The following is a 27325-nucleotide window of genomic DNA, read 5'->3' as shown; positions in this document are numbered from 1 at the left end:
TTTATTGTATCTATGAACTGTGGAAGGTTTATAAAATATATCAAAATTAGCATGCATGCAATAATTCAAAGGAAAAACCCTCTTTTCGTACATACTTTGATATTACATAATAAGTATTCCTTCGCAAATGTATGATTACGAGGTGTTGAAGATATGAAATGAGCATTCCACATCATTTATTGCAATCTGAGTAAATCTCAGTTACATATACAGGCATTATCTAAAGGTTTCATAATAGTCCATCAGAAACAGTGTTCGAATAGTTTATTATACAGAAGGACAAAATGGACTGATATACATCTTGATTACTATTTGTTTTCCATTTTAAATAGAGGTATAAATCGATCCTGGTTAATTTCTATTATTTATTTTCTTTTGATGTTGAATTTTTGTCCTAATTTGATTATGTTTTTATCGAAATATTTAACTGTAATCCTTTGCTTTTTAACAATGTATAGCGAATCACATTGCATGATTATAATCAGATAGAAAGAAAAAAAATTATTTCAATAAAATAGATTTATCTCATTGTTTTTAAGAACAGCTGAAATAATGAAAAGAGCTCTAAATAACAGAACTTTACTTTGAAAGAAAATTTCTTCTACCATCATTATCAGTCTACGACACCTGCAATTTAAACCAAAACACAAATGAATGGGTCACATAATAACAGAGTTTTATTGATTAGTTAATATATTTAAGTTTTTGTCTTCTGCTTTGATGGTATGTAGAAGGTAAAAAATACGACTTAATTAACAGTCTGTCGTTGTTCCATAATAGTACCCGTCAGTTACTCCATAATATTCTGAATCTAAAACAAACAGTTATTTGAAATTATAAATGAAAAACAGATATGCAAATCTAAAAATTAAATACTGAATGCAATGGAAACCTGACTAATACAAACATTGAATAAAATAAAAATCTGTGTAGATAAGGCATATGAGTTTCTTTCTGTCAGTTATATTGCACTTTAAAATGCATAACTAAACGCCTGTTTAAATGTCAAACATTGTAATATAAGGTTCGGCCTAGACGGATTGTATTTAAATCAAGGATACTTCTGTTTTCCAAATGTAAAAAACTGAGTACAAACTGATATGCCCTATTACACAGATCTTTTTTTCGAGAAAAATTAGCCGGAATTCCTTGGAATTAACATTTTAATGTGATTTGCAGTTTTGCATTATCTTCTAAAAGAATACACTTGAAAAAAGCATTTAAAGAAGACCCAATACAATATTTGCTCAAAATCTAACAAAGTATTATTATGAATTAAATGGTGATTTTTTGTAAATAAAATTAAAAACATAAAGTCATAAAGTAGGGATAATTTTAAGTTAAGATTGTAACATACAAACATAGAAACAAGTAAAGTATTCATTTTTGTTATCTTTAGTATAATGCAAGTGTAACCAGTAAGAGGACGAAGTTGAATATGTTGACATTTTTAAGAATAATTATCTTTTACAGTTTTACATTTACAAGAATTTATTTTTCTTCATAACTTTATAGAAAAATAATTGAGATGTGAACTATAAATATTTTGTTTTTTCTGAAATACGAAACAAGCAAAATCCTGATTCTGTTTAAACCCTTCAAATGCCAGAGTTTTCCGTAATAGAGTGCCAGGCGTATTTAAAAAAAATGTTTTCCGAGCTGTTTTCTATGGCGTTTCATCCGTCGTGATTGATTGTATGACTTTACAATGATGCCTTCGAGGCGTCAAGAGAGTGGATGAGTACAACGTACTTGCTTCCCATTACCATTTTTTTAAATTGCTTTTCCCGTGATGGTAAATATGAAAATATTGACAGATCAGCTAAGCTAAACATTTAGCAGAATGTGAATGTGAATGAACAAAAAGCAAACGACGCCGTAAACAGGAAAGACACTCTTAACCTACATTTGTAGTGGACTTTTAACTTAATTGTACATGTAATATATTTTTTTCGAAAAAATAACATAAAAAGGACAAAAGATGATTTCATGGGCAAAACTAATCACCCGATACATATTAAATTAATATTTTATTTAGGTTCTATCCAATTGTCTTTCAATTGGATGAAAGATTTAGGAGGAATTTCACCTATGACTTCAAAATATTTTAAACACTTTTATCGAAAGATCTACCTTTTGCAGGCATACATGGTCATAATTTTAGTACATCGCACAAACATTCACTTGTAATGCAGTATAAGAGGACTAGCGCAAATAAAACATTGGAAGACAAACATAATACACGAGGTTTACCCATCACACCTTTTTGGGGGGGAGGGGGAGGGTATGTGAACTTCTCCCTCAACACGGTTAAAGTATAAAACCGTTTATATAATCGTTACCATGCTTACCATGATGTTCACAATACGGTCCTGAATAACCATCGTGACATCGACAGTGACCCTTGTCATAGCAATCACCATGCCGACAGGGGTTGGGGTCACACGGATGACCTGGGTCAACTGGAAAATTGAACAGAGTAAAACAAGCATATTTGAAATATATCAAAAGTTTGCTGAGATTGCAGCTGCTATTTTGTCGTCAGTTTAAAAAAATCATTTCAAATGAAACGGGAATATCGGCTTTTAAAAGTTTATAATCACAAAGTTTACGCATCGTTAAATACAAATGAACACTTTCTGCCGAAACTGAATAACAGCGCTACTTGTGTCGTTATACTTTAACTAAAATGCATGCACCAGTTTGTGTAAAGTTAATGAGCATTCTCAATATATACTTTCACGTGGAAGGGTTTGGGTAGAACATAACAATTTTCCTCGCAGAAGTGTATATTGAGCATGCCCCTCGAATGCTCATCGATAATCCCACAGTAACCACCAAACAGGTCGATTGAACAGATCAGAACAAATAGTTCTGATAACAATACTAGAATCTTGAAAGTCTTATGAATGAAAAAAAGTGACTTACAGTCAAATTTAATTAAAAAAAAAAAGTAACGCAAAAAAGCAAAAAAAAAAAAAATAAAAAAAATAAAAAAAAAAAAAAAACCACAAAACAAACAAAATGTAGCAAGGACGAGAAATGGAGAAAAACTATTAAATGACCCCCTACAAATGAACTACAAGATTTCAAGATTGTATTATTGTTATCAGAATTTGATTTATCAAAATGTCTGCTCTTAGAAAGAAATCAACATTGAAAATCCAATAGATTGTATTGTATTGTATTTGAGTGTCATTTATAGAGTTGTCCACTTAATTTTGAAATATAAAGTGCATTCTATATAATGTTCTAAGAAGATTGATATGAAAAACCGAACCATCATTTCTGTTTACTATGGTAAATAAAATATAACAAAATAAAAATATGTAGGTTTTTCACCCATGAATCACATTTTGCATGACTCATAGCTGGAGGGCTACTTAAACCTTTGCAAACCGAATATTTCACATAACAGAACAATTGCTCGGATAAAAAAGAGTTAGGTCAAAAAAGGAATCGAATGCTTTGGTAAATTTTACTTCTTTGGAATACAGTTATCATGCATCAGATGAAGTAATACCAGTCCTTACTTACTATACACGTGTTCCTCTAGGTGAGAAAAATAGTTCGTTTACTAAATGAACATTATAAATACATAATACAAACACATTTTTACACAAGAACCAACCTTTCAAAAAGAAGAATCACAAATAGTAAACATTTTTGGGGCATTTTACAACGAGGTCAAAGGTTAAAATTGACTCGACATTTGTATTTAGTATGAATAAAAATTATATAATGGTAATAGAAGTTTTTAATACTGTAAAAAAGTAATGCCAGAACTATAAAACAACCGAAAGATATTTTCTGTTTTTATAACCAAGATACTTCAAAATGCATTTACATATTTTTAGTATCATCTATATGAAATCATAAATCATATTTTTATTTGTAAACATCAATTTTATGATAACAATTTTTTGACAATTTGTAAATACTGCTATGGTCAAGAATTTAGTTTTCCATGTTGTTTAATACGGTAGGAAGATGTTTATAGAAACAAATATTACTGACGTTATATGCATTTCATCATAAGGTATTATAATGATATCTTTATTGGCACGTCTAAATCAACTTTTTTCACAGAGGAAATGTTAAGAAACTTCTTGTTTTTAAATGTAAAACATATAGATGTCCGTTTTTCCTTTAAAATATAAATTTCCCAGTATTTCGTTCAGAACTGACGATTCAAAATGGAAAGTTACTGAATGGCATTATTTTTTATATTTATTTTCATAATGACATAAAACATACCACAAATTGGACCAGTCCAGCCATAAATGCATTCACATTTGAAGTCATCACCGTCGTACAAACATTGTCCACCATTTTTACAAGGTTCGGAATCACAAGGATTTGCTAAAGTATATGAGAAAAGTTGAAACATGCATCCCGTATTATTTTTATTGTATCTTCAATTTCAACCAAAGCTACATTTCAGAAGTCAGTAAAAAGGTAAGAAAACAAAGAGGACATTAATGGGGAAAAAAGGTATTGTATTTACACATTATGATTTTGGACTATACAAACAGTAAGTGTAAGGTCGCTAGTCTTATATGAAAAAAAGTTGTAGATCACTATATTTTATTTCTCAAATAAAGTATCAAATATTTTCTAAAAACACAGCAAACAAGCGAAATGAAATCGATTACACATGAAATTTCACACAATCTATATATATTTTTTTCTATGGTGCAACCACCAAATGACGGACTGGTTTTGTGGTAATTTAGTGTTTGTGAACTAGAAATAATCATGACTTTGGTCTGTTTTTGACATCACCTCCTGTGTGATTTTTTTATAGACTGCTACTTAATAACATCAAGCTGGTGTTTTCATAACATTAACATTTTCAAACTCACTCTTACCTACCATTGTCATATTTATGAGTTTCTACAACGGAAATATAAAACATGAGATGTACATTGTATATATATTTTCAGATGAATGGCATACTTGTAGTATGTTATTATATTAATTACTTTTCAACTTGACCTGATACAAGCTGCCGAGGTATTTTGTTGAAACATAAAAATGAAGTTATAAAATAGTATTCAAGGGAACGAAGATTCGAGCGGAAATCAAAAGACTAAAAACAAATGACATAGACCAGACAGAGAAAGCAGGAAAACACAAAAAAAACAACGTGAAATAACTCAAACTAAACTATAATCTGGAACCACGGACCAGGTGCCATGGTAGAGTATGCGTCGTTTTCTTTTCTTGAATGTAAATTATATTTATATAACAATTAATTCGACTTACAAAAATAAGATTTAACTACCTAACTAAATTGCAGTTACATTCAAAAGATTTTTTCCCATCGGAAACATTTTAAAATGTCTAGATACCCCCACTCCCCGATGTGATAACATGCACCTTTTGACCTCCAAATTGATTTTCTAAAAATCTAAAATAAAAAAGTGCACAATTGGAATATGCAATGAAGATAATGTGAAAGTTTCATTAAATTCCATTAAACAAAGTAGTAGTAACGGATAAGTGATGGGCGCCCTTTGTGTAACGGAAGAAGGAGGAATGGACACTTCTATCACTATATATAATAATATACCAACATTGGCTAAAGAGTAAAGGACTATTGCGGTATTCTATTACAAGCCCATAATCATATAATCATAATGATTTATTTCTATAGTTGCAACTGTACAAACACTGCGTTTAAAATGTATAAAGTCTAAGTCATTTTGAACTCAAGGCTTAAATTTTCAGATGAATTTGTAAGAGTTACGTTCCTTTCCCTAGGTAGTAGAGCTAGGGAAAGGGACGTAACTCTTACAAATCATTGGATCGTTTGTATTCCCCATTTTACACGAATCTCATGTAAGGATCAAAGTAACTTGGACTGATTCTCTTTCAAATGAAAGCTTGAAAGGCTTTAGTGATATTGTATATGATACAGACAAATCAAACATATACCCCAGGTCTGCCTTCTTACGGCAGAAGCTCAATAACTCAGAACCATCGAAGAATTGCTTTTAAGTGACTAAAATGACGATGACGGTCTTTAGCTTTAAGATTTGCATTTTTGTTTTATTTAGATACATACCACATGTAGGGCCGGCCCATCCATATGTACATAAACATTTAAATTCATATCCATTTGACAAACATTGTCCTCCATTTTTGCAGGGTGCTGATGCACAAGGATCTGTGTATTTAAAATATAATTACAGTTCGTTACAAATATTATATAAAAAATAAACATCATCATTTCAAAAAATATATTAAGTTTTTAGATTGAATTTCATAACAGTTAAAAAGATCTTTTGGAGACCCTCAATTCAAGATTATTATCAGAATATGATAGCATTAAAACTTATGATTTTTCCAAACTGTATATTTCTATTCCCCATACTCAGTTAAAATCCCGACTCAAAAACATTATACATCGTCGTTTCTCCAAAAATGATGGTACACCTAGATACAAATATATAGTTCCTTGAAAAAAAGATAATTCAAAATTATCTTCAAAATATACAGAAGATGTTTTTAAAATCCAGGATATTTTTATCGACGACATATTTGTCATCTGTGATGGACGCGTTTTTTCAACAAACGGTCGGCATTCCAATGTGAACAAATTGTGCTCCTTTACTTGATGACCTATTCCTTTACTCTTATGATGCTGACTTCATAGTTAATCTGATACGAAAGAAAGAACATCGGTTTTTTAAATAGATCCTTTACTCGCAGTTTCCGCTATATAGAAGACGTATTATCGTTAAACAATCCTAGTTTCCGGGATTTGATACATCGCATCTACCTCAGAGAACTTGAGATAAAGGATACTACAGACGCTGTGAAGTCAGCCTCATATTTTGACCTACACTTAGAAATCGCTGGTAAGGGAAAACTATTGACCAACATTTACGACTAACGTAATAACTTTTCCTTCATAATTGTCAACTTTCCTTTCATCAATGGCAACATCCCTTTAGCACATGCATATTGAGTTGTCATATCACAACTCATACGTTATACCAAAGTTTGCCGTAATTACGCAGTCGTTTTGTATCGCGCTCGACTTCTTACAATTAGGCTTCTGGAACAGGGTTATGTTTGTCATACTTTTCCTTTCCTCGTTTTTCTACCCAGGACTTGACTTTTATGAGCAATTTCTAGAAAAAGCAGAGGACGCTTACCCTACCGGTGAACTGGTCCATACTCACAGTTTTTAGTCGAGTCCGAGTTGATAATATATTTTTGTTACTTTGTATGTATTATTTTAGTTTTCCATGTCTGGTCCTTGTCCCTGGATTACATTCTTTTGATTTCCGCTAGAATCTTATTTCTTTTGGTTGCTCTTTAAACATATATTCAATATAATTTGAAATACTAAAAAAAAGATTTTAATTGGAATAGAATAACCCTGTCTCGACATTGATTTTTTTATACATGACACCATAAATCAACTTAATCGATCTTGATTGATATTTTTAGTTTTACTCACCATATGCCTTTGTTCCTAAAAGTACAAACAAGCATTTCATAAAAGGTTGAGTAGTCAAGGGGTAATACAAAAATAACGACATTAATGATGGAACAAAATGTAAGAAGTTGTGTAGCCTTGAGCTGAGTTTGTTCATCCTTATGGGATAGTTGTCTCTTTGTCATATTCACCATATCCATTCTCGTTATATGCAAAATAGTTTTCCATTGAAATATTGAAAAAGATGAATATAAGAAAAATAATAAAAATGGATCTTAAAAGAAACTTTGTTATAGTATGTGTGGGGTAAAATCTGACTTACCGAACTGATCAATTTAAAAAAAGTCAAATATGAAATAAAATCGTTCGACAAATTGCAATATCAAGAGAAAATCGGGAACTTTGTAAAGACAATTTCGCAAATGAAAGATTGCCATAGAACATTTCTAGAAATTGTTAGTTAGATTTAACAGAAATAAATAAATAAACTTTCTGGAAAATGGGCACAGAATTTAGGTTTCTTTGTCATGAATTATAATGTCTTCTTCTTGCTGCTTCCTGATTTCCTTGAACGCCATAAGTATCTGTGTAACAGACTCCTGAGTCAGGGGTATGAGGAATAACGTCATAAAAGGTCTATAGATATCAGTCGTCAGTTTCTTCTAAAAACAATGAGTAATGATTGTTTTTTTGGGAAATGTTTTTGCTGATTTGTGCTGATGTTACCCATGATTTAGCGGTTATGACAATAGCATGCAAATGCTGTTTAATCACCAATGGTATAATCACGCCGCAATGGAAAAGGGAGGTTTAGTGCGCAGTAATGCCTATGTTTAACCCACCATTTCGTTTGAAGTGTCTGTACCAAGACAAGACCATAGCAATACGATCTGCCCCATTTTATTAAACTTATATGTTTTTAGTGGAGTCCGAGTTGCTCATTTGTTTTTGTTACTTTGTATGTATCATTTTAGTTACTGTATGTTCTTTGTTGTGTATGTCTGTTTTCCATGTCGGGTCTTTGTCCCTGGATTACATTCTTTTGATTACCGCTATAACCTTGGTTCCCTTGATTACTCTATTACAGATTAAACAGAATAAAAAATTAAATATTTGAATTTCACTGCGTTTGGGTCTTCAATAAATTCGTGCTCACGCATAAAGTCACAAACATTTACCTGTGCAAGACATGACATTGACTTTTAGAATTTTGTAAAACCAAGAGTAGCATGTTTTCTTTTAATTTTCAGATCATAGGATTTGTTTAATGCAAGAAGTCTTACAATAAATTTACTCGTCATTGCCAAAACAAAATACGAAGCAGGCAAGTTGATAAGTGCTTGTTTAAAGGGTAATCAAGGGAACCAAGGATATAGCGGTAATCAAAAGAATGTAATCCAGGGACAAAGACCCGACATGGAAAACATAATGTCAATAGACAAACCTGTGAACAGATCATATTTTTTTTGCGCCTGCCCGGAGTGAGGAATTTATGGCCTCTGTTTGTCTTGTGTCGATTTCATCTTTAGTTTATTTTTATGTTACTTGGGTATATAGGTGCAACTCTTTCGTTTTACCAGTGTATAATGATGTTTTTGGACCGGCGAGCTGCAGCCTGCCCTGTGGTATGAAGGTTTCCTCGTCGTTCATTGATAACCAATCAGTGGTCTTGGGATTTCATTTTTATCCCGATGGGGTTGTATTTTTGACATATACACTACATATTCTCGTTTTAAATTTATATTTTTTAATTCTATTTGTATTACATATACAATAGTTTGAAACCTTATTATAAAGTAAAAAACGTAAACCTGTCTTTTACTTTATAATATCAAACAGCACACATGTCATTGTAATATATTCATGGATTAAATTGGTAACGTTCAGACATTAAAAGTAAATGTTGATGTTTTATATAAAAAAAGTTAAATCAAATACAATGAATCGATTTTGTTTTTTGTTTTTTTGTTTTTTTTGTTTTTGTTTTTTGTTTTTTGGTTTTTGTTTTGTTTTTGTTTTTGATTTTTGTTTTTTATTATTATTAGTTTTTTTCATATTATAAACAATAAGATTTAACCTCTTTTGAATGTAACAATGATAACGTATTTAGTAGGTATAGACATTGCCTTTTCTTAAGTTCACCGTATATTCCCTGAGGTTAATACGTCCGTCGTATGATGGTAAACATCTGTCCGTCTACCCGTAAACACGCACACATGATACGTCAAAAATGCTTTGTCGGATTTTTAAATGTACAGAAACACTCAATTAATTTTTCATGTTTTTGTCTGATTTCTAATTCCCTCTGATGAAAGTACAAGAATGTAGACAAAGTAATCATGCGAACCATCATTCGATCAGAATTAAAAAGAATAATTTCCATGGATAAACACTAGAAAGGAAAAAGAGACCCATACACAAAAAACGAACATGAAATTACTAAGATAACACGTACACAGATATATGAGCAACGTGGACTATATTAAAAACTGGAATCAAGGACCGGGTGAAAAATATAGGTAAGAACGGGTCATGTTTAAGCTGTGTTGCTTATTTTAAATAACACTTACCAGAACAATCGTTTCCAGTGTAACCCGAATGACACTCACATTTATACTCGTATCCGTTCTCTAAACACGTGCCGTGAGCTCCACAAGGATTTGAATGACACGGGTTGTAGGCATCTAGTAGAGAGAAATAGATATGTTGAGAGTTAAAATAACGAAGAAAATAATTGAAAATATTAAATGTTAAACTATCGCACATGTAGCAATTAATCGTTATAGTAATCACTCATTTATTCTTAAAGTATTTAGGAGCAAAACTGTCTTAAAATAATTCGTAAATAGATTCATCCCCCTTTTTAAAACATTCTCATATTTGATGCGATGGACAGACACATTAAAATAAGCACCAATAAGTATTTTCATTTCAGTTATAATGAAAATAAAAGTATTCAAATACATGTATTTGAAGACATATATACTTGTACTTAAGTAATAATGTAATTCTTTAAAAAAAAAAAGTATTACTCGTATTTTTGTTAATGCATTGACAGCAGATATATCACATATCGATAAAAATTAGTACGGTTTTTATTCAAAACTTATTTGATGTGTGTCAATGTTCTTACAGTACTAACCACAATCAGTACCACTATATCCGCCTGCACATGTGCATCTGTAGTCATATGAACCATCATTATTGATTTGATATTCACATGTTCCATGTTTACATGGATTATAGTGACAGGGATTTAATACTGGAACAAAAAAAAAAACAAGTATTACGTTTTGTCGTAAATCATATAACATTAGGTGGAAATGAGTTGTAGATGTTTGTTTGGCTCGAGATAAAAAGCCTCCTCTGCTATAGCCCGATAGCCTCCCTGCGATAGCCCGATAGAGCATGCGGCTCGAGATAGGAAGCCTTTCCGCGATAGACCGATATAGCATGCGGCTCGAGATGGGAAGCTAGACGTATCTCCTCTTTGGCTTGGTTCTATTTTCTACGAGCAGCACTGCCAGTCTTTCGACGAAAGCAAAAACCCTTCATTATCCAAAGCACCTAAATAAAACCTGAATTTCAGACTTATTTTAGTAGGGTTTGTAATATTGTTTATGATTGTACATATATTTGTGTGTTATACGATTTTTGTTATTTTTACGTTGTCCCTTTTGTTCCTTGCAATATCGAGTGGAATGATTTCCCCTCATTTGTACTTTAGGTGTAGCTTCTTCATACGTTTCATTCATTTTGGTTGATGTTTCATAAAAGTAGGACGGGCCATTAGTACAATCGAACATAACTTGTTTTGTACCAGACCGACATGTTAAGTCAAGATTAATTTTTTGCAACTCCAGGAGCGTTCAAACTCATTTGGTAACATTATTCTGACTCAGAGCCAGTGACTAGTCACTTTACATAAATTTTTTTTATAAAGTTTACTGTAAGTATTGAAGACAACGGAAGTCCTAAACTTACCAAAACCAGTGATTAAATCATAGATTTTCCAAACAAGAAGAATGTATTGAACAATTGACATTTTTTGCAGTCGGAAATAATAAAGTATTTTCAGTATGAGGATTAATTTATTAGCAACAAGAAACTTACGCACATTTTTGTTTATATATTTGAAAACATGAATACTACTTGCACGTTTTATTCACATGGCAACCAACACTACACATGAATTAGTGAATATTGAGATTATTTCTATGGCCCATTTTTGAACCAGAATTAGTACTCAATGTAAAAGAAACAGCTTGCCACTTACCATCACAAGTTTCTCCGATATAGTCTCCTGCACATATGCATCTGTAAGCTTGTCCAAGTGATTCACACGTCCCATCATGCCCACAAGGGTTTGAATGACACGGGTTGTAGGCATCTAGTAGAGAGAAATAGATAATATGTTGAGAGTTAAAATAACGAAGAAAATAATTGAAAATATTAAATGTTAAACTATCGCACATGTAGGAATTAATCGTTATAGTAATCACTCATTTATTCTTAAAGTACTTAGGAGCAAAACTGTCTTACAATAATTCGTATATAGATTCATCCCCCTTTTTAAAACATTCTCATATTTGATGCGATGGACAGACACATTAAAATAAGCACCAATAAGTATTTTCATTTCAGTTATAATGAAAATAAAAGTATTCAAATACATGTATTTGAAGACATATATACTTGTACTTAAGTAATAATGTAATTCTTTAAAAAAAGTATTACTCGTATTTCTGTTAATGCATTGACAGCAGATATATCACATATCGATAAAAATTAGTACGGTTTTTATTCAAAACTTATTTGATGTGTGTCAATGTTCTTACAGTACTAACCACAATCAGTACCACTATATCCGCCTGCACATGTGCATCTGTAGTCATATGAACCATCATTATTGATTTGATATTCACATGTTCCATGTTTACATGGATTATAGTGACAGGGATTTAATACTGGAACAAAAACAAAAAACAAAAAAAAAAACAAGTATTACGTTTTGTCGTAAATCATATAACATTAGGTGGAAATGAGTTGTAGATGTTTGTTTGGCTCGAGATAAAAAGCCTCCTCTGCTATAGCCCGATAGCCTCCCTGCGATAGCCCGATAGAGCATGCGGCTCGAGATAGGAAGCCTTTCCGCGATAGACCGATATAGCATGCGGCTCGAGATGGGAAGCTAGACGTATCTCCTCTTTGGCTTGGTTCTATTTTCTACGAGCAGCACTGCCAGTCTTTCGACGAAAGCAAAAACCCTTCATTATCCAAAGCACCTAAATAAAACCTGAATTTCAGGCTTATTTTAGTAGGGTTTGTAATATTGTTTATGATTGTACATATATTTGTGTGTTATACGATTTTTTTTATTTTTACGTTGTCCCTTTTGTTCCTTGCAATATCGAGTGGAATGATTTCCCCTCATTTGTACTTTAGGTATAGCTTCTTCATATGTTTCATTCATTTTGGTAGATATTTCATAAAAGTAGGACGGGCCATTAGTACAATCGAACATAACTTGTTTTGTACCAGACCGACATGTTAAGTCAAGATTAATTTTTTGCAACTCCAGGAGCGTTCAAACTCATTTGGTAACATTATTCTGACTCAGAGCCAGTGACTAGTTACTTTACATAAATTTTTTTTATAAAGTTTACTGTAAGTATTGAAGACAACGGAAGTCCTAAACTTACCAAAACCAGTGATTAAATCATAGATTTTCCGAACAAGAAGAATGTATTGATCAATTGACATTTTTTGCAGTCGGAAATAATAAAGTATTTTCAGTATGAGGATTAATTTATTAGCAACAAGAAACTTACGCACATTTTTGTTTATATATTTGAAAACATGAATACTACTTGTACGTTTTATTCACATAACAACCAACACTACACATGAATTAATGAATATTGAGGTTATTTCTATGGCCCATTTTTGAACCAGAATTAGTACTCAATGTAAAAGAAACAGCTTGCCACTTACCATCACAAGTTTCTCCGATATAGTCTCCTGCACATTTGCATCTGTAAGCTTGTCCACGTGATTCACACGTCCCATCATGCCCACAGGGGTTGGAATGACACGGGTTGTATGTCTCTAAATATACATTTAAACATGTTAAATGATTTTAGTTTTAACATGTAGTTAACAGGTAAAGTCAAATTTGGTATTTATCTAGTTATTAAAGGTGCACTCTACCAAGGTTTCATTTAAATGTGTTGTGCTACAGTGGGCGTACAGATTTTCGTGATGAACTACATTTTCTTTCGTCATTTACGTGATTGTAATGTAAAACAAAACGTACAAATAGTATCCACCACTTTATTTGTTTGATCATGATCGCATAAATAATTAAAACTTCACAGATTTTTTTCTAGCTAATAGTTCATTGAAAAGAATTCGCAAAAATTAATACGTATACACTGCTACACACCACAAGTTGTACCACTGTATCCACCTGCGCATGTGCATTTAAAGTCGTAGGTACCGTCAGTATTGATTTTATATTCACAAGTTCCATGTTTGCATGGGTTATAGTGGCATGGATTCAATACTGCAAAAACAAATGAAAAGACAAGTGCTAAATGCATTTTATTACTTATTATATAAAAAATCATTTCTTTCTTATGCAGAAAATATTTAAAATCGCATCAAGAACTTTAAGATTAAACGCAATCAAATTTACATTTACAATGTTTGAGAGACAGCAAATAAGAAACTACTATAAACTTCCAAAAGATTCCGAAATAACTAATTATATATTCGCATGTTCCATGCTTACAATGCTATACAAATTTATTTCCTATAAATACATAACCGTAAAGCTCCAAACAGTGTCATGTTTTCGATATTTTTACACAACGATGAATAGTACCATCTAAGCAAGTACGATTGTAAAACATCTATCGCTGTTAGGATTTTACCAAAATATAAAAAAAAGATGTGTTTGCCCTAAAACTTTATTAGCATTTTCTCCCTCACTAACCATCGCAGTTTTTTCCGATGTAGTCTCCAGCACATACACAGTAATAGCCATTTCCATCTACTACACATTGTCCATCATGTCCACATGGGTTGACATAGCAGGGGTCGTATACATCTATAATTATGGGGATTTGTTTTTTTTTTTAATTAAAAGTCCTTTATAGGAAAGGATTAATGCTAACTCAAGCTATCATTTTAAAGATGATGCGTTTTGTGGTCTGTTTTTCAATAAAGAAATGGTTAGTTTTGCAGATACTCAATATGAAATTGCTATAAATATTCGATCTTCCCCATCTGTTATAAGCACTGCATTTATCTTACATGTCTTTTATTTTTGCAATTTAATATCAGATTTTACTTATTGTGGTGACGAAATATCCCTGACGAACAGAAGAAAATACACGCGTTTACGAAATATGATAAAGAAATGTTTTTCACTTTACTTCAAAAAAAAAGAAATTTCAATGGAAATATTCTGAGAGTTCTTTAAGTTTCAGGTAGAAGTTCATTACATTCAACAAATTTACAACGAAATCGGGCTATCAGAAGAGATTTGATATACGCACGTTACATGTCTTGGGTTTTAATAATATGAAATAAATAATACGCCTTTCAGCAAAATACTTACTACACTCTTTACCACTATATCCACCTTCACATGTACATCTATAGTCATATGTACCGTCATTATTGATTATATATTCACATGTGCCATGTTTACATGGGTTATAGTGGCAGGGGTTTAACACTGACAAAAATATAAGAACATACCTAAAGAACATTAGAAATATACATCATCACGGACGTTTGAGAATGAAAGAAATATGAAAGCGATGTTTTGTCCATTATCTCATCAAGTATATATAGAAAAAAGATAAGAATAAAGGTGTTTCATATTTGTAACAGTAAATCATACATGACTTTTCAGTTTTTAATATTTTCAGAAACATCGTTTGGTGTACATTCTTCATAAAATCAATTCTAAAACAACATGGGACACCACTTTTTGCTCTTTTTCTGATACTTAATTTTGTGAGTATTTTCTCTACGCGATGTAGAGCACCATCAAAGCAAGTAATAGAGTACAATATTTACCGCTGCTAGGAGCTCACATAAAATTGAACTGATTCGGTTGTTTTTACACCATTTACATTTCAAGTAACTGAATACACTCTTAAAAGTGTATAAGCATTTTCTCTATCACTAACCATCGCAGGTTTTTCCGATGTAGTCTCCAGCACACACACAATAATAGTCATTTCCATCTACTACACATTGTCCATCATGTCCACATGGGTTGACATAGCAGGGGTTGTAAACATCTATAATTATGGGGATTTGTTTTTTAAAATTAAAACTAAGTTCTTTATAGGAAAGGATTAATGCTAACTCAAGCTATTATTTTAAAGATGATGCGTTTTCTTTTTCCATAAAGAAATGCTTTGCTTTGCAGATAGTCAATGTGAAATTGCTATGACATTCGATCTTCCCTATCTGTCATATGCACTTCATTTTGTACCTTACAGTTCTTCTTTTCGCAATTTAATATCAGATTTTACTTATTGTGATGACGAAATATCCATGCCGAACAGGCGGAAATACACACGCTTACAGGAATATAACAAAATGTGTTTATTTTACTTTATCTATCAGGCGATATTAAAACCAAAACATTTTCAGTTTACAAAAACATTACTCTGGTTATCAGATTCGAATTTCGTGCTATTTCGTTTCATTTTAAACAAAAAGAATTTTTAATGGAAATATTGTGAAAGTTGTTTAAGTTTCAGGTAGTAGTTCATTACATTCAACAATTTACAACCATACCTGGCTATATTTACTCATCAGAAGAGATTTGATATACGCACGTTACATGACTTGTATTTTAATAATATGCATTAAATAATACGCCTTTTAGCAAAATACTTACTACACTCATTACCACTATATCCGCCTTCACATGTACATCTATAGTCATATGTACCGTCATTATTGATTATATATTCACATGTGCCATGTTTACATGGGTTATAGTGGCAGGGGTTTAACACTGATAAAAATATAAAAAAACATATCTAAAGAACATTAGAAATATACATCATCACGGACGTTTGAGAATGAACGAAATATGAAAGTGATGTTTTTGTCCGTTATCTCGTCAAGTATATATAGAAATAAAAATAAGAATAAATGTGTTTCATATTTGTAACAGTAAATCATACATGACTTTTCAGTTTTTAATATTTTCAGAAACATCGTTTGTTGTACATTCTTCATAAAATCAATTCTAAAACAACATGGAACACCACTTTTTGCTCTTTTTCTGATACTTAATTTTTTGGGCATTTTCTCTACGCGATGTAGAGCACCATCAAAGCAAGTAATAGAGTACAATATTTACCGCTGCTAGGAGCTCACATAAAATTGAACTGATTCGGTTGTTTTTACACCATTTATATTTCAAGTAACTGCATACGCTCTTAAAAGTGTATAAGCATTTTCTCTATCACTAACCATCGCAGGTTTTTCCGATGTAATCTCCAGCACATACACAATAATAGTCATTTCCATCTACTACACATTGTCCATCATGTCCACATGGGTTGACATAGCAGGGGTTGTAAACATCTATAATCATGGGAATTTGTTTTTTAGATTAAAAATGAGTCCTTTATGGGAAAGGATTAATGCTAACTCAAGCTATTATTTTAAAGATGATGAGCTTTGTGTGTTTTTTTTAATAAAGAAATGTTTTGTTTTGCAGATATTTAACATGAAATTTTATCTTAAATTATTCTGTTGGCAATTTAACAACATATTTTACTTATTTAGTGACGAAATATCCATGTCGAACAGAAGGAAATACACACGCTTACAGTAATATGATAACGGGATGTGTTCACTTTACTTTTTGATCGGAATTAAAACAAAAAATGTTCAGTTTAAAAACAAACATTGCTCTGGTTATTAAATGAGAATTTCGTACTATTTTGTTTCATTTTAAAGAAAGAATTTGCAATGGAAATATTCTGAAAGTTTATTAAGGTGCAGGTAGCAAGTTTATTACATTCAACAATTTTACAAACATATCTGGCTACATTTACTCACCAGAAGAGATTTGATATACGCACGTTACATGACGTGGATTTTAATGATATGAAATAAATAATACGCATTTTAGCAAAATACTTACGACACTCATTACCACTATATCCACCTTCACATGTACATCTGTAGTCATATGTACCGTCATTATTGATTATATATTCACATGTGCCATGTTTACATGGGTTATAGTGGCAGGGATTTAACACTGAAACAATAAAACATCTAAAAGCATGTGTTGTAAGGCCACAAATGTGTTTTTTATATTGTCATAAACATTGAGAAGAAAATCCACCACTCAGATAAAACCTTTGAGCATCGGCAATGAATACCTTTAGGTATGCAACCTTGTTATGTAGAATTATGCGTTGTTTTGCTCATAAAAAGATTAAGTCTGGGTACACGAAAAAGAAAGGAAAACTATGACAAAGTGAACAAATACCTCATCATGTTGCAGATATCTAAAACACAGTAGCTACATAAAATTATGGTCATACACTCCTTGAGACGTTTATGTTTCCCGCACGCACGATACCCAAACGCACGCTAAACTCTCATCAAACGCACGATAAACGAACGCTCTTAGCATGTATTTAACCGCACGATAGACGAATGATCATATCGTACGTATAAACGCACCATAAACGAACGACGACAAAAATAAAACATTTAAACGAACGTTTCTATCGTGCGTTCATCATGCGTTTAAACGAACGCAAAACAATGTGTAATCGCACGATAAACGATGGGAAACGTGAACGTCTCAAGGAGTGTAAAGATAAATGATTTTTTTAAAAATTACTCTTTTTACCCTACCAGTGCACCTTGTCCATGCTCCCAGTTTTTAGTGAAGTCCGATTTGCTCATTTGCTTTTGTTAATTTGTATGTATTATTTTAGCTGGTCTTTGTCCCTGGCTTACATTCTTTCGATTACCGCTAGAACTGTGGTTCCCCTGATTAAACTTTAATATCTTTTATATCAACTGTATCTATTGAATTTAAATAGTACTATATTACAAAAACGTATCCATTGAAACAGTTTACTTGAAAATTCAATGCATTTTTTTCTCACCATCACAGGTTTTTCCAATGTAATCTCCGGCACAAATACATCTGTAATTTTGTTCACTCGATTCACATACCCCATCATGTCCACAGGGGTTACTATGACAAGGGTTATACACATCTAAAAGCATTGAAAACAAAATTTGTTTTTGAAACATCTTTTTTAAAACAAGACTAACAATATATCTTTCAAAAATCATAAATCACAAATAATTGATTTGTGTAATTTTTTTATATTGACAGAGTATGACAAAGTAAAAGTCTAATTATGCAAAAGGAACAATAAATGTAGGGTGCTACTTTAACTTCACGCAAGGAAAAAAAGAGTTTGAATATTTCTTCTGCAATAAAAGGTGATGAATTTTACATATTAAATATCATAATTAAAGGCAAGTTTCATTGTGTTTAAAAAATCAATACAGGTGAGCATCGCAAGTGTCAATTCTTTTAAATTTGGATTATACAATCGAAGCAATAGTTTTTCAAGGTAGGTAAGGTGCTTGAATAGCCAGTTGTACCGTACCGTACATTGAGCTTTAAAGACCATTTAAAAAATGTTATTTTCACGTATACACAAGTTTCTGTTGAACACACCTTGTGTTCGCCATGATAGTTGTCCTTTGTCTCAGGGAGTTACAGTGTAAAAATATGAATTCTATAAACGTACATACCACAATCATTACCACTATATCCACCTGCACATGTGCATCTATAGTCGTATGTTCCGTCATTATTGATTTGATATTCACATGTTCCATGTTTACAAGGATTATAATGACAGGGATTTAAGACTGAAACAACAAATTGATCATATTTTGTTCTTTAAAATGATTTGGTAGAGTAAACGTGCACTATATATATACAAAAAGAGGGAAAATTCAGGATTGCTTTCACGAGTAAACCATTATCGAAAATTATACCGAATAAATTTACTAATGAAATAGATATTTTGAAGAGATAATATCTGGTACCTAACTTAATAATTCATGTTTGTTTTAAACATACTCAAATATATATTAATGCAAATTAAAATATGTACCTTCATACATTTAAGTTCTTTGACATTCCCTTACTTACCATCGCAAGTTTCTCCAATATAATCTCCTGCACATTTACATCTATAACTCTGTCCATTATATTCACATACGCCATCATGCCCACATGGATTGTTATGACACGGATTAACTTCTAATAATATTTCAGAACAATACATAAGAAAAATTTAGACTTGATTTTATTTTAAATTATGATAAATAAAACATATTCTTTGTAAATGTTGCATGTTACCTCATTTTAAAAACGATAGTAACATATTTATAGTTTTATTACTGAAGTAACACGCTTTCTGATTGGAAAAAAACTGTCCATCATCTCATATACCAAATTTTGTAAAGTGACTATGACGTAATTAACTTTTTTTAATGATTTACTCTTTGAAGTTTGATACAAAAATTCAATTATAAGGAATCACTGATATATTTTTGGTCTATTTAAAAAAAACTCAATCACGTGGTGCACACTTGAAAATAATCTACTACAGAGATTATATAGTGTGCACCACGTAATTGAGGTCCTACATGGACCGAAAATATAATAATCATTCCTTAAAAGGGTATTGATATATGAGTAAAATATTCAATTGTAATTTGATCTTACGGAGAAGGACATTTTTTTTACACTTTTTTAAAGATCATTTTCGTCCAGCAAATGCGCTCAATTGAAACCATAATGCATTATGGATCACAAATGTAAATGAGAACAATGTGTTTAGAAAATTAATTTGAAATTCTGTTTCAAAAATTATTGTTTGTTAAAACAGACTCTACCATCGCAATTATCGCCAATGTAGCCGTCCTCACACTGACATCTATATTCAACACCATTTGATTCACAGGTCCCGTGAGGTCCACAAGGAGCAGTTTGGCAGGGATCTACATTTTCTTGAAAAGGAACACATTTTAATTAAATTGCGGTGAAGCGGATACAATCAACATAAAAAACCGAAGATTAAATAGGAACAAAATGTCACGCGCAAAACAACCTTAATTTGTTTTTTTTGTATTTTGAATCAGATTTAATCATAGGAATATCAATTGTTCTACTATCAGATGCCTAGAAATGCGGTACAAACAAAGTCATATATTGCACGAAGAACAAAGTTAAGAATATGTCACACCACTAGCATAGGTACGTGAATCATACGCAGCATGTTACATTACCCCACGATACACACTATTTCCGCACCCGAGGAGGATGAGGGTGATAGATGTTGTAAATGGGAAGTGTTAAATAAAAATGTGTAGCCTTTCGGGCGTGTATCACATATTACAGAATTTGCTTGATTCATGAAGACTGATATTTAACCATTTCAGAGATGTACTATACACCATTGATCAAGGAGTTTTAGATAGATAAAACCTCAGTGTTAAAAAAAATATTTTAAAAAAAATCAGTGATTCATCAATAGATATTTGTTCTTCTAATACAAAATGCAATTCATACATATTAAACAAATATCCTTCAACTAAATATAAAGAATGCATATCAAGAATGGTAAAGAAAGATTAAAACAATTTTAAATTTGTTAAAATGTCAAGCCTTTTATGCAATTACAAGCACAAAGTTATCTCTATTCACTAACTTTTAATACACAATAATGTGTGTCACTCCTGATTTCAACTGGCGTCGAATATATTTCATATTCACTCAAAAACAAAATCGACAATTGGTTTCACCATATGTCTGTTCCTTATTTGAACCTGTACCTGTACTTTACTGCTTACCACAAGAGTCCCCAGAATAGCCGTCTTTACAAACACAGTGAGGGTAGGTTCCATCATGTTCACAGGTACCGTGGTATCCACAATGAACGTCGTGGCAGGGGTCGTAAACATGGTTACCATCGTAGTAATAAGCTTAGAAACGTAATGAAAGTACATGCAAAGTCGATGTTATGATTTAAATTGTAAGATAATCAAAAATTTAAAAGAGTTGAAAAAGTTGGGTCAAAGATTGATCGACACCAATACACATTTGATAAGTAATTAAAGTGAAATCAGGCGTTGTGGGTATCGCAAAACAGGTAAAATGTTAAGATCACAAGTATAGAATTTCAAAAATGTAAATAAGAACTTTTTCCGACAAAAGAGGATTATTCAATCACTGAACAAAAATATCCCAAAAATTGGTTGCAATTTGGTGCATTTTAAATGTTAAGAGTTACATCGCAAAATATTACAATATATATCTTAACATTCTGTACTGAAATACAAATAAAATAAACACAAAGTTCTCGATTCGATTTTCAACTTAAGCTTTGCAAAATGAGTTTAAAATTACAAATTTCCAATTTTGAACTATTTAAAACAGTCCATCTAAAATTCAGACACTGTCTATGAAAAGGTACTCCATGGGGTAGAAAACCCACGAAACAAACCGTGCTTTTGAGAAAATCACACTTAAACCTCATACTAAAATCAACCAAATCCAACCAAATCAAACCAATTTTATCACAAAAGCACAACACTCAAATGAAAAACAAAGACTGGTTATCTTGTTAGTAATTTATCCTAAATAAGAAATATAAAAAAAGTTCCTTTGGTTTTTGACATGCATGAATTACCTCCTGCCTGATTTTTATAAAGACTGCTACTTAATTGTAGTAAAATTATATTATACTGAATCGTTTCCGGGCTGTTTTATGAACAGAGACACATGTGAAGTATCGAGTGTACTTTACGTTTTGGCAAAAGGATTTAAGGTTTTGATATTAATTTTTTTACATACAAAAATCATACTTTTTTTTTGCAGTTGTCATTATACATGTATGCTTGGAAATCAAATGAAACGTTAAAAAGTTAACATTGTATCAACCATTTTCAAACAAATAAATTGCGACTCGGAAGTCATGATAAGGCTTGATTTCGTAATAAATTTGATAATAAAAAAACTGTGAACTTTGAAGCATGTGCATACATGTACATGCATGTCGTCATAACAGGCTAATGGTTGTAATACAATATCCTCTACAGGGGCGGATCAAAACACTTTGAAGACTATTGGTGCCGGTCGGATTCCTCAGAAAAAGGGGGTGCTAAAACATTATTTACAATTTTTTTGTAACCTTTACACATGACAAATGACAAATTTTCCAAAAAAGGGGAGTTCCAACCCCCTTCACCTCCTCTGGATCCGCCACTGCTCTGAACGAATTATACAAGACGAGTTGTTAAAAACAGACCAGATTCCTAGTTAAAATTCCAACGCCCAAAATTACCGTTAATGAAGTTCACACACAATAGAACTTCTAATATTTTTTCCTTTAAAAAGACTCAATTTTTAGTAGCCGTGTGAATAGGAAACAATGGTAACATAGTTTTTATAGAGTATTACAAAGTAGTTAGAAAACATCATTGTCCATGACAGGGCCGGATCAAGAACAGCAGAAAAAGAGAGGGGCTCAGATCAAGACGTTTGTAAACAGGGGTACAATCTATCATTTGCTATAAACAATTGTAGTAATTGGTTTGCGCATTGAATTGATTGAAAGTGATTGATTGGTATAAGAAAGTATTAATTCTTTATTGTCATTTTTTGACAAAAAGTAAAAAAAGCAGTTGTGAACACTTACAATGTCATAATTTAAATTTTCGGCAACCAATCATGTCCGTCTGCTTCACGTAAAGAATGAATAAGTGAGAAACTTTATGGTTCACTTCTCGATCTGCGACTGGTTATAATCTAAATACCAAAACCAAACTTAAACTAAATCAATCTGGGATTTATCACAACTCTAAAAGCATCTTCGCTAGCCAAGGGTTACGGTCCTGCCCCTTCCCTTTGCAGGACCGTAACCTTTGCCTAGCTAAGATGTTGTAACAACTAGGAATCTGAAAAAAGCTTGGATATGTTTGATCGGTGTAAATATTGTAAAGGCCACTTTTATTTTAAATATATCATTTATAAAAAAAAACCCTTCGTAACGTACTTTTTCACCGCCACATATCAGATGACTTTTAACCAATGCCGGAGTTTCCCTCCTTCGTTTGAATCCAGAATGACATCATGGATATCATGTTCTTCATTCCAATTTCTTCAAACGAACATTGTTGAGCGTTCAATTATTGAATAACAGAAAGAATATAACAAAGTATTATCTATCTGCGTAAAAAGCACTTAAAATATTTATCATGTCAAGAAAATAAATTACCTTGGATAATATTCATGGTTTTTACTCTTGTACCAACAGTTCGAAACAGGATAGGTAGTTCGAAAATAGATATCGTATTTTACAATTTAAATATAATTAGTAGTCTAAATATGTGAAAATTTGCAACTTCAAACTCATTTTGCAAACCTCATGTTGCAGATAGAATCGAGAACGTTGTGTTTATTTTATTTGTTATTCAATACAACTGATTTAGATATACAATGCAATATTCTACGATGTCTTATTATTTCCTCATCATTGAAAATGGACCCAAATTCAACCATTTTGAGAGGCAATTTTGTTCAGTGATTAAATGGTCAACTTTGTCGGCAAAAGTTCTTTTTCATATTTTTGAAATTCTATACATGTAATCTTAACATGGTTTATGCTTTCCAATACCTACGATGAATGATTGCACTTAAATTACTTATCAAAATGAATTGTGATCGATTGATATTTGACTCTTCTCTAATTAATGCAAAATAGTAGAAAATTTGACTGTTTTTTACAAGTAAAATATTCAAAACCCACATTGATTTATTTTTCCATTGACGTATAATATAGTCATATACCCTCTGGGCCCATTAAACTAGAAAACTACAGCACTTTTTGATACCTGTCTGCTGCACTAAAAGTTCGATTTTTGAAGTTAATAGTCTGGCTTACTAATTTTCTTTTCTGACCAAGTTAACACCTGCTGTACTTTTTCAGATAAATTGTCATTCGAACAGACAACACAAACGGTTGGTTGCTACGCTTATTTGGTCAATTTACTTTAGTTATATTCATAAATTAAGGTAACAAGAAAAAATCAACAAAACATTAAACGATCGTCAGAACACCAGAAAAAGGATAATCCATCTTATGGTCAAAAGTACGGAAAATAACGAACAATAAAAAAAAAAAATATTATTATTAATACTTACTTAATGTTTCGCAGAGATCACCTGTATAAGGATGGACACAGTCACATTTGTACTCAGCGCCGTTAAAGAGACATGTGCCACCATTTTGACATGGCGCTTCATCACAAGGATTTTCAAAGGCTAAAAATTAAAGATGGGTGTATATATATAATCAATAACGAGAGCTTTTCTATGACCCTGCAACTCTCCCCATTTTCAATTCGTCTTTCAAATGTCGGTTAGAACGATGTGAAAAGCAAATTTTTGTTTTGCAATCCCGCAGATAACTGCATTCTAAACACCTCCAACGACTTCACGACTGAAATCACGCATATGCATTTCTGTATCAACACATATCACATTAGGTTTAGGATTTGTTTTCCCTGTATGCAGATACCATATTCCTTACAAACAATTAATTTTGTTTTGAAGGTCCTCTCATTTTACATAATAATCCCTGTTTTGGTTTACATTTTACACTTTAAAAGTGACATTTTGCATGAGTAAAGTGGATCTTTATTCGGAACATAGCGGTACCAGACATGTAAATAAATTTCCATTTTCCATGCCATGAACTTAATCTTATTCTTTTTTCGTCAAACCTGCAACATGTGATTAATCTCGATATCAACGTTAATAGTATAAAAATTAATTTAAAAAATGTATCATGATACAATCTGTGAAATAAACCTTGCAATTTAAAAATGTTACTGAAATTGTTATTTGAAAAAAGACTGTAATTAATCAAGCAACAACAAACGACTGTTGAAAGAATAAACAACCAATTACATGTATTGGTTGCACTTTTTTCTAGTTACGCAAGAGAAATCTTAATCACACAAAGTATTCCCAGTGCATTTCAATACGCTGTTCTTTTACTTTAAACAGTAAGTTTATATTTTTCTTAATTTTTTATCGTTTAAAGTATTACTTGAAATCAAAAGAGTAAATCTGATATAAGTAAAAAAAACAACAACAACAACAACAACAAAAACAGCAACAACAAAAAACGATAAACAATAAACAAAAAACCGACAAAACAAAACAAACAAACAAACAAACACATATTGTCAGTCAATGACTTCTTTAAATTCCGTAATTATTTCTCTAGCTTATCACCACAATATTTTAGCAGTGACAAAATAAAAATCCTAACACTTACGAAAAGCATTCACAATGACTAGGACCCAAACCGATGTTACCACTGCAAGCTGCATCCTAGAATGGTGTGTATTCACAACGAATTTTCTGAAAGAATGTGATTCTTGCTATAAAAACAGCGTTGCTTTATATTTCATTAACCAACTTCAAAATTCTACATTAAGACTTATTTTCTTTGATAAGCTTCAATATGCATTAATGCTTATTTATGAGTAGGTTTTAATTTCACGGCAATTCTTTGATTTTTAATGCGTTATAGATAAAAATGTGTTTGGCAAATGTCGAAACATCTTGTATTTTAGTGTAAAATAATGACTTAAAATGTAATAAACAAACAATTCATCAATCAATTTTGTATCAAGAAATGGGAATAGGGTTGAATATTAGAACATTAACATTTTCTTTTTTACATTCTACCGTCTTTCCTTTTACTTCAAAAACATCTGAAAAAAATTGAATGAACACGTACATTTGACGTCTATCAAAGAGTCGAAATCACGTCTAAGTGTAAAAGAACGTGACCTGTGTCACTCTGATCAAGAAAATAGAATAAACCGAATATCAACATAGGTTCTATGTGACCATCCTAACAAAAACATATGTACAATCTCCTGTAGTCTTTGAACATTTAAGTTATTCTTCTTAAATACATTCTACCGTCTTTCCTTTTACTTCAAAAACTTTTGAAAAAAATTGAATGAACACGTACATTTGACGTCTATCAAAGAGTCGAAATCACGTCTAAGTGTAAAAGAACGTGACCTGTGTCACTCTGATCAAGAAAATAGAAGTAACCGAATATCAACATAGGTTCTATGTGACCATCCTAACAAAAACATATGTACAATCTCCTGTAGTCTTTGAACATTTAAGTTATGCTTGTTAAATACAAGTAAAATAGCACAAATATTTTCAAAACGATATGAAAAAAGTCACTTTGAAATTTGAAATTCTTTGTAAAACACACATCTAAGTCAATGATCTCTAAATAAACCCGGTTATGAATCGTTGTTTTAACTGAAATGAAACGAAGCTGATATACATGTGTGAAGGTAAATGGCAAATCTATTATTTTGTGTAACAAGAAAAAGCATATAAAAACCCTACAGAAAATCTCATTGTAAAATATGTCAATAATCATGATCTCCTGACAAATACCTAGTGATAAACAATAATAGCAGTATTACAACCTATGATATTACTATACTCTCCAAAGAAGAGATAGTGGAAAACCATAAATCTATGCTATCCTCTATTGATCTCTCTGCCAAAGATTATAATTGTAATCTACCGTCAGTGTACTGGAGTCCTTAACTACCTGCTCCGTGCTCCAAGTTTTTAGTAGAGTCCGAGTACCTCATTTACTTTTGTTGCTTTGTATGTATTATATTGGCTGTTTTATGTTTTTCAGTTTTCCATGTCTAGTCTTT

At 31.7% G+C, this 27325-nt stretch overlaps 1 protein-coding gene across 5 annotated transcripts; it reads right to left on the bottom strand.

Moving 5' to 3' along the window:
• Window positions 1-563: 563 nt before the first annotated feature.
• LOC148612570 (uncharacterized) lies at window positions 564-26010 on the bottom strand. 5 transcript variants are annotated; one of them, XM_088594142.1, is made up of 26 exons: window positions 25897-26010; window positions 24756-24875; window positions 21404-21535; window positions 20447-20560; window positions 19698-19808; window positions 19292-19411; window positions 18628-18741; window positions 17643-17762; window positions 16964-17077; window positions 16380-16499; window positions 15658-15771; window positions 15078-15197; window positions 14451-14564; window positions 13899-14018; window positions 13448-13561; window positions 12301-12420; window positions 11730-11843; window positions 10596-10715; window positions 10024-10137; window positions 7475-7489; window positions 6071-6172; window positions 4876-4896; window positions 4258-4362; window positions 3538-3552; window positions 2352-2462; window positions 564-811 (listed from the first exon to the last, which is right to left on the bottom strand). In XM_088594142.1, exons 1-26 carry the CDS (start codon window positions 25949-25951, stop codon window positions 753-755), a joined length of 2598 nt encoding a protein of 865 aa, XP_088450268.1. In that variant the 5' UTR covers window positions 25952-26010; the 3' UTR covers window positions 564-752. The 5 variants fall into 5 exon arrangements, with proteins under 5 accessions (XP_088450268.1, XP_088450270.1, XP_088450269.1 ...); XM_088594144.1 differs by having other exon boundaries at window positions 564-627; XM_088594143.1 differs by lacking the exon at window positions 3538-3552.
• Window positions 26011-27325: the final 1315 nt, after the last annotated feature.

The sequence above is a fragment of the Perna viridis genome, chromosome 7 (assembly GCF_037379345.1).
Source record: "Perna viridis isolate PV_CMFRI_1.1 ecotype Kerala chromosome 7, ASM3737934v1, whole genome shotgun sequence".
NCBI lineage: Eukaryota > Metazoa > Mollusca > Bivalvia > Mytilida > Mytilidae > Perna > Perna viridis.
Note: the sequence above shows the minus strand (reverse complement) of the source record. Positions and strands in the feature narration are given on the sequence as shown.

What these genes read in the sequence shown, in the direction of transcription:
- LOC148612570 (XM_088594142.1), bottom strand. Translation starts at nt 25,951, where the DNA reads ATGCAGCTTGCAGTGGTAACATCGGTTTGGGTCCTAGTCATTGTGAAT. An exon ending in CTATTCTGGGGACTCTTGTG is followed by an intron (nt 20,561 to 21,403) that starts GTAAGCAGTAAA and finishes TTCCTTTTCAAG; the next exon opens with AAAATGTAGATCCCTGCCAA. An exon ending in CATCGGAAAAACCTGCGATG is followed by an intron (nt 15,198 to 15,657) that starts GTTAGTGATAGA and finishes TATTTTTGTCAG; the next exon opens with TGTTAAACCCCTGCCACTAT.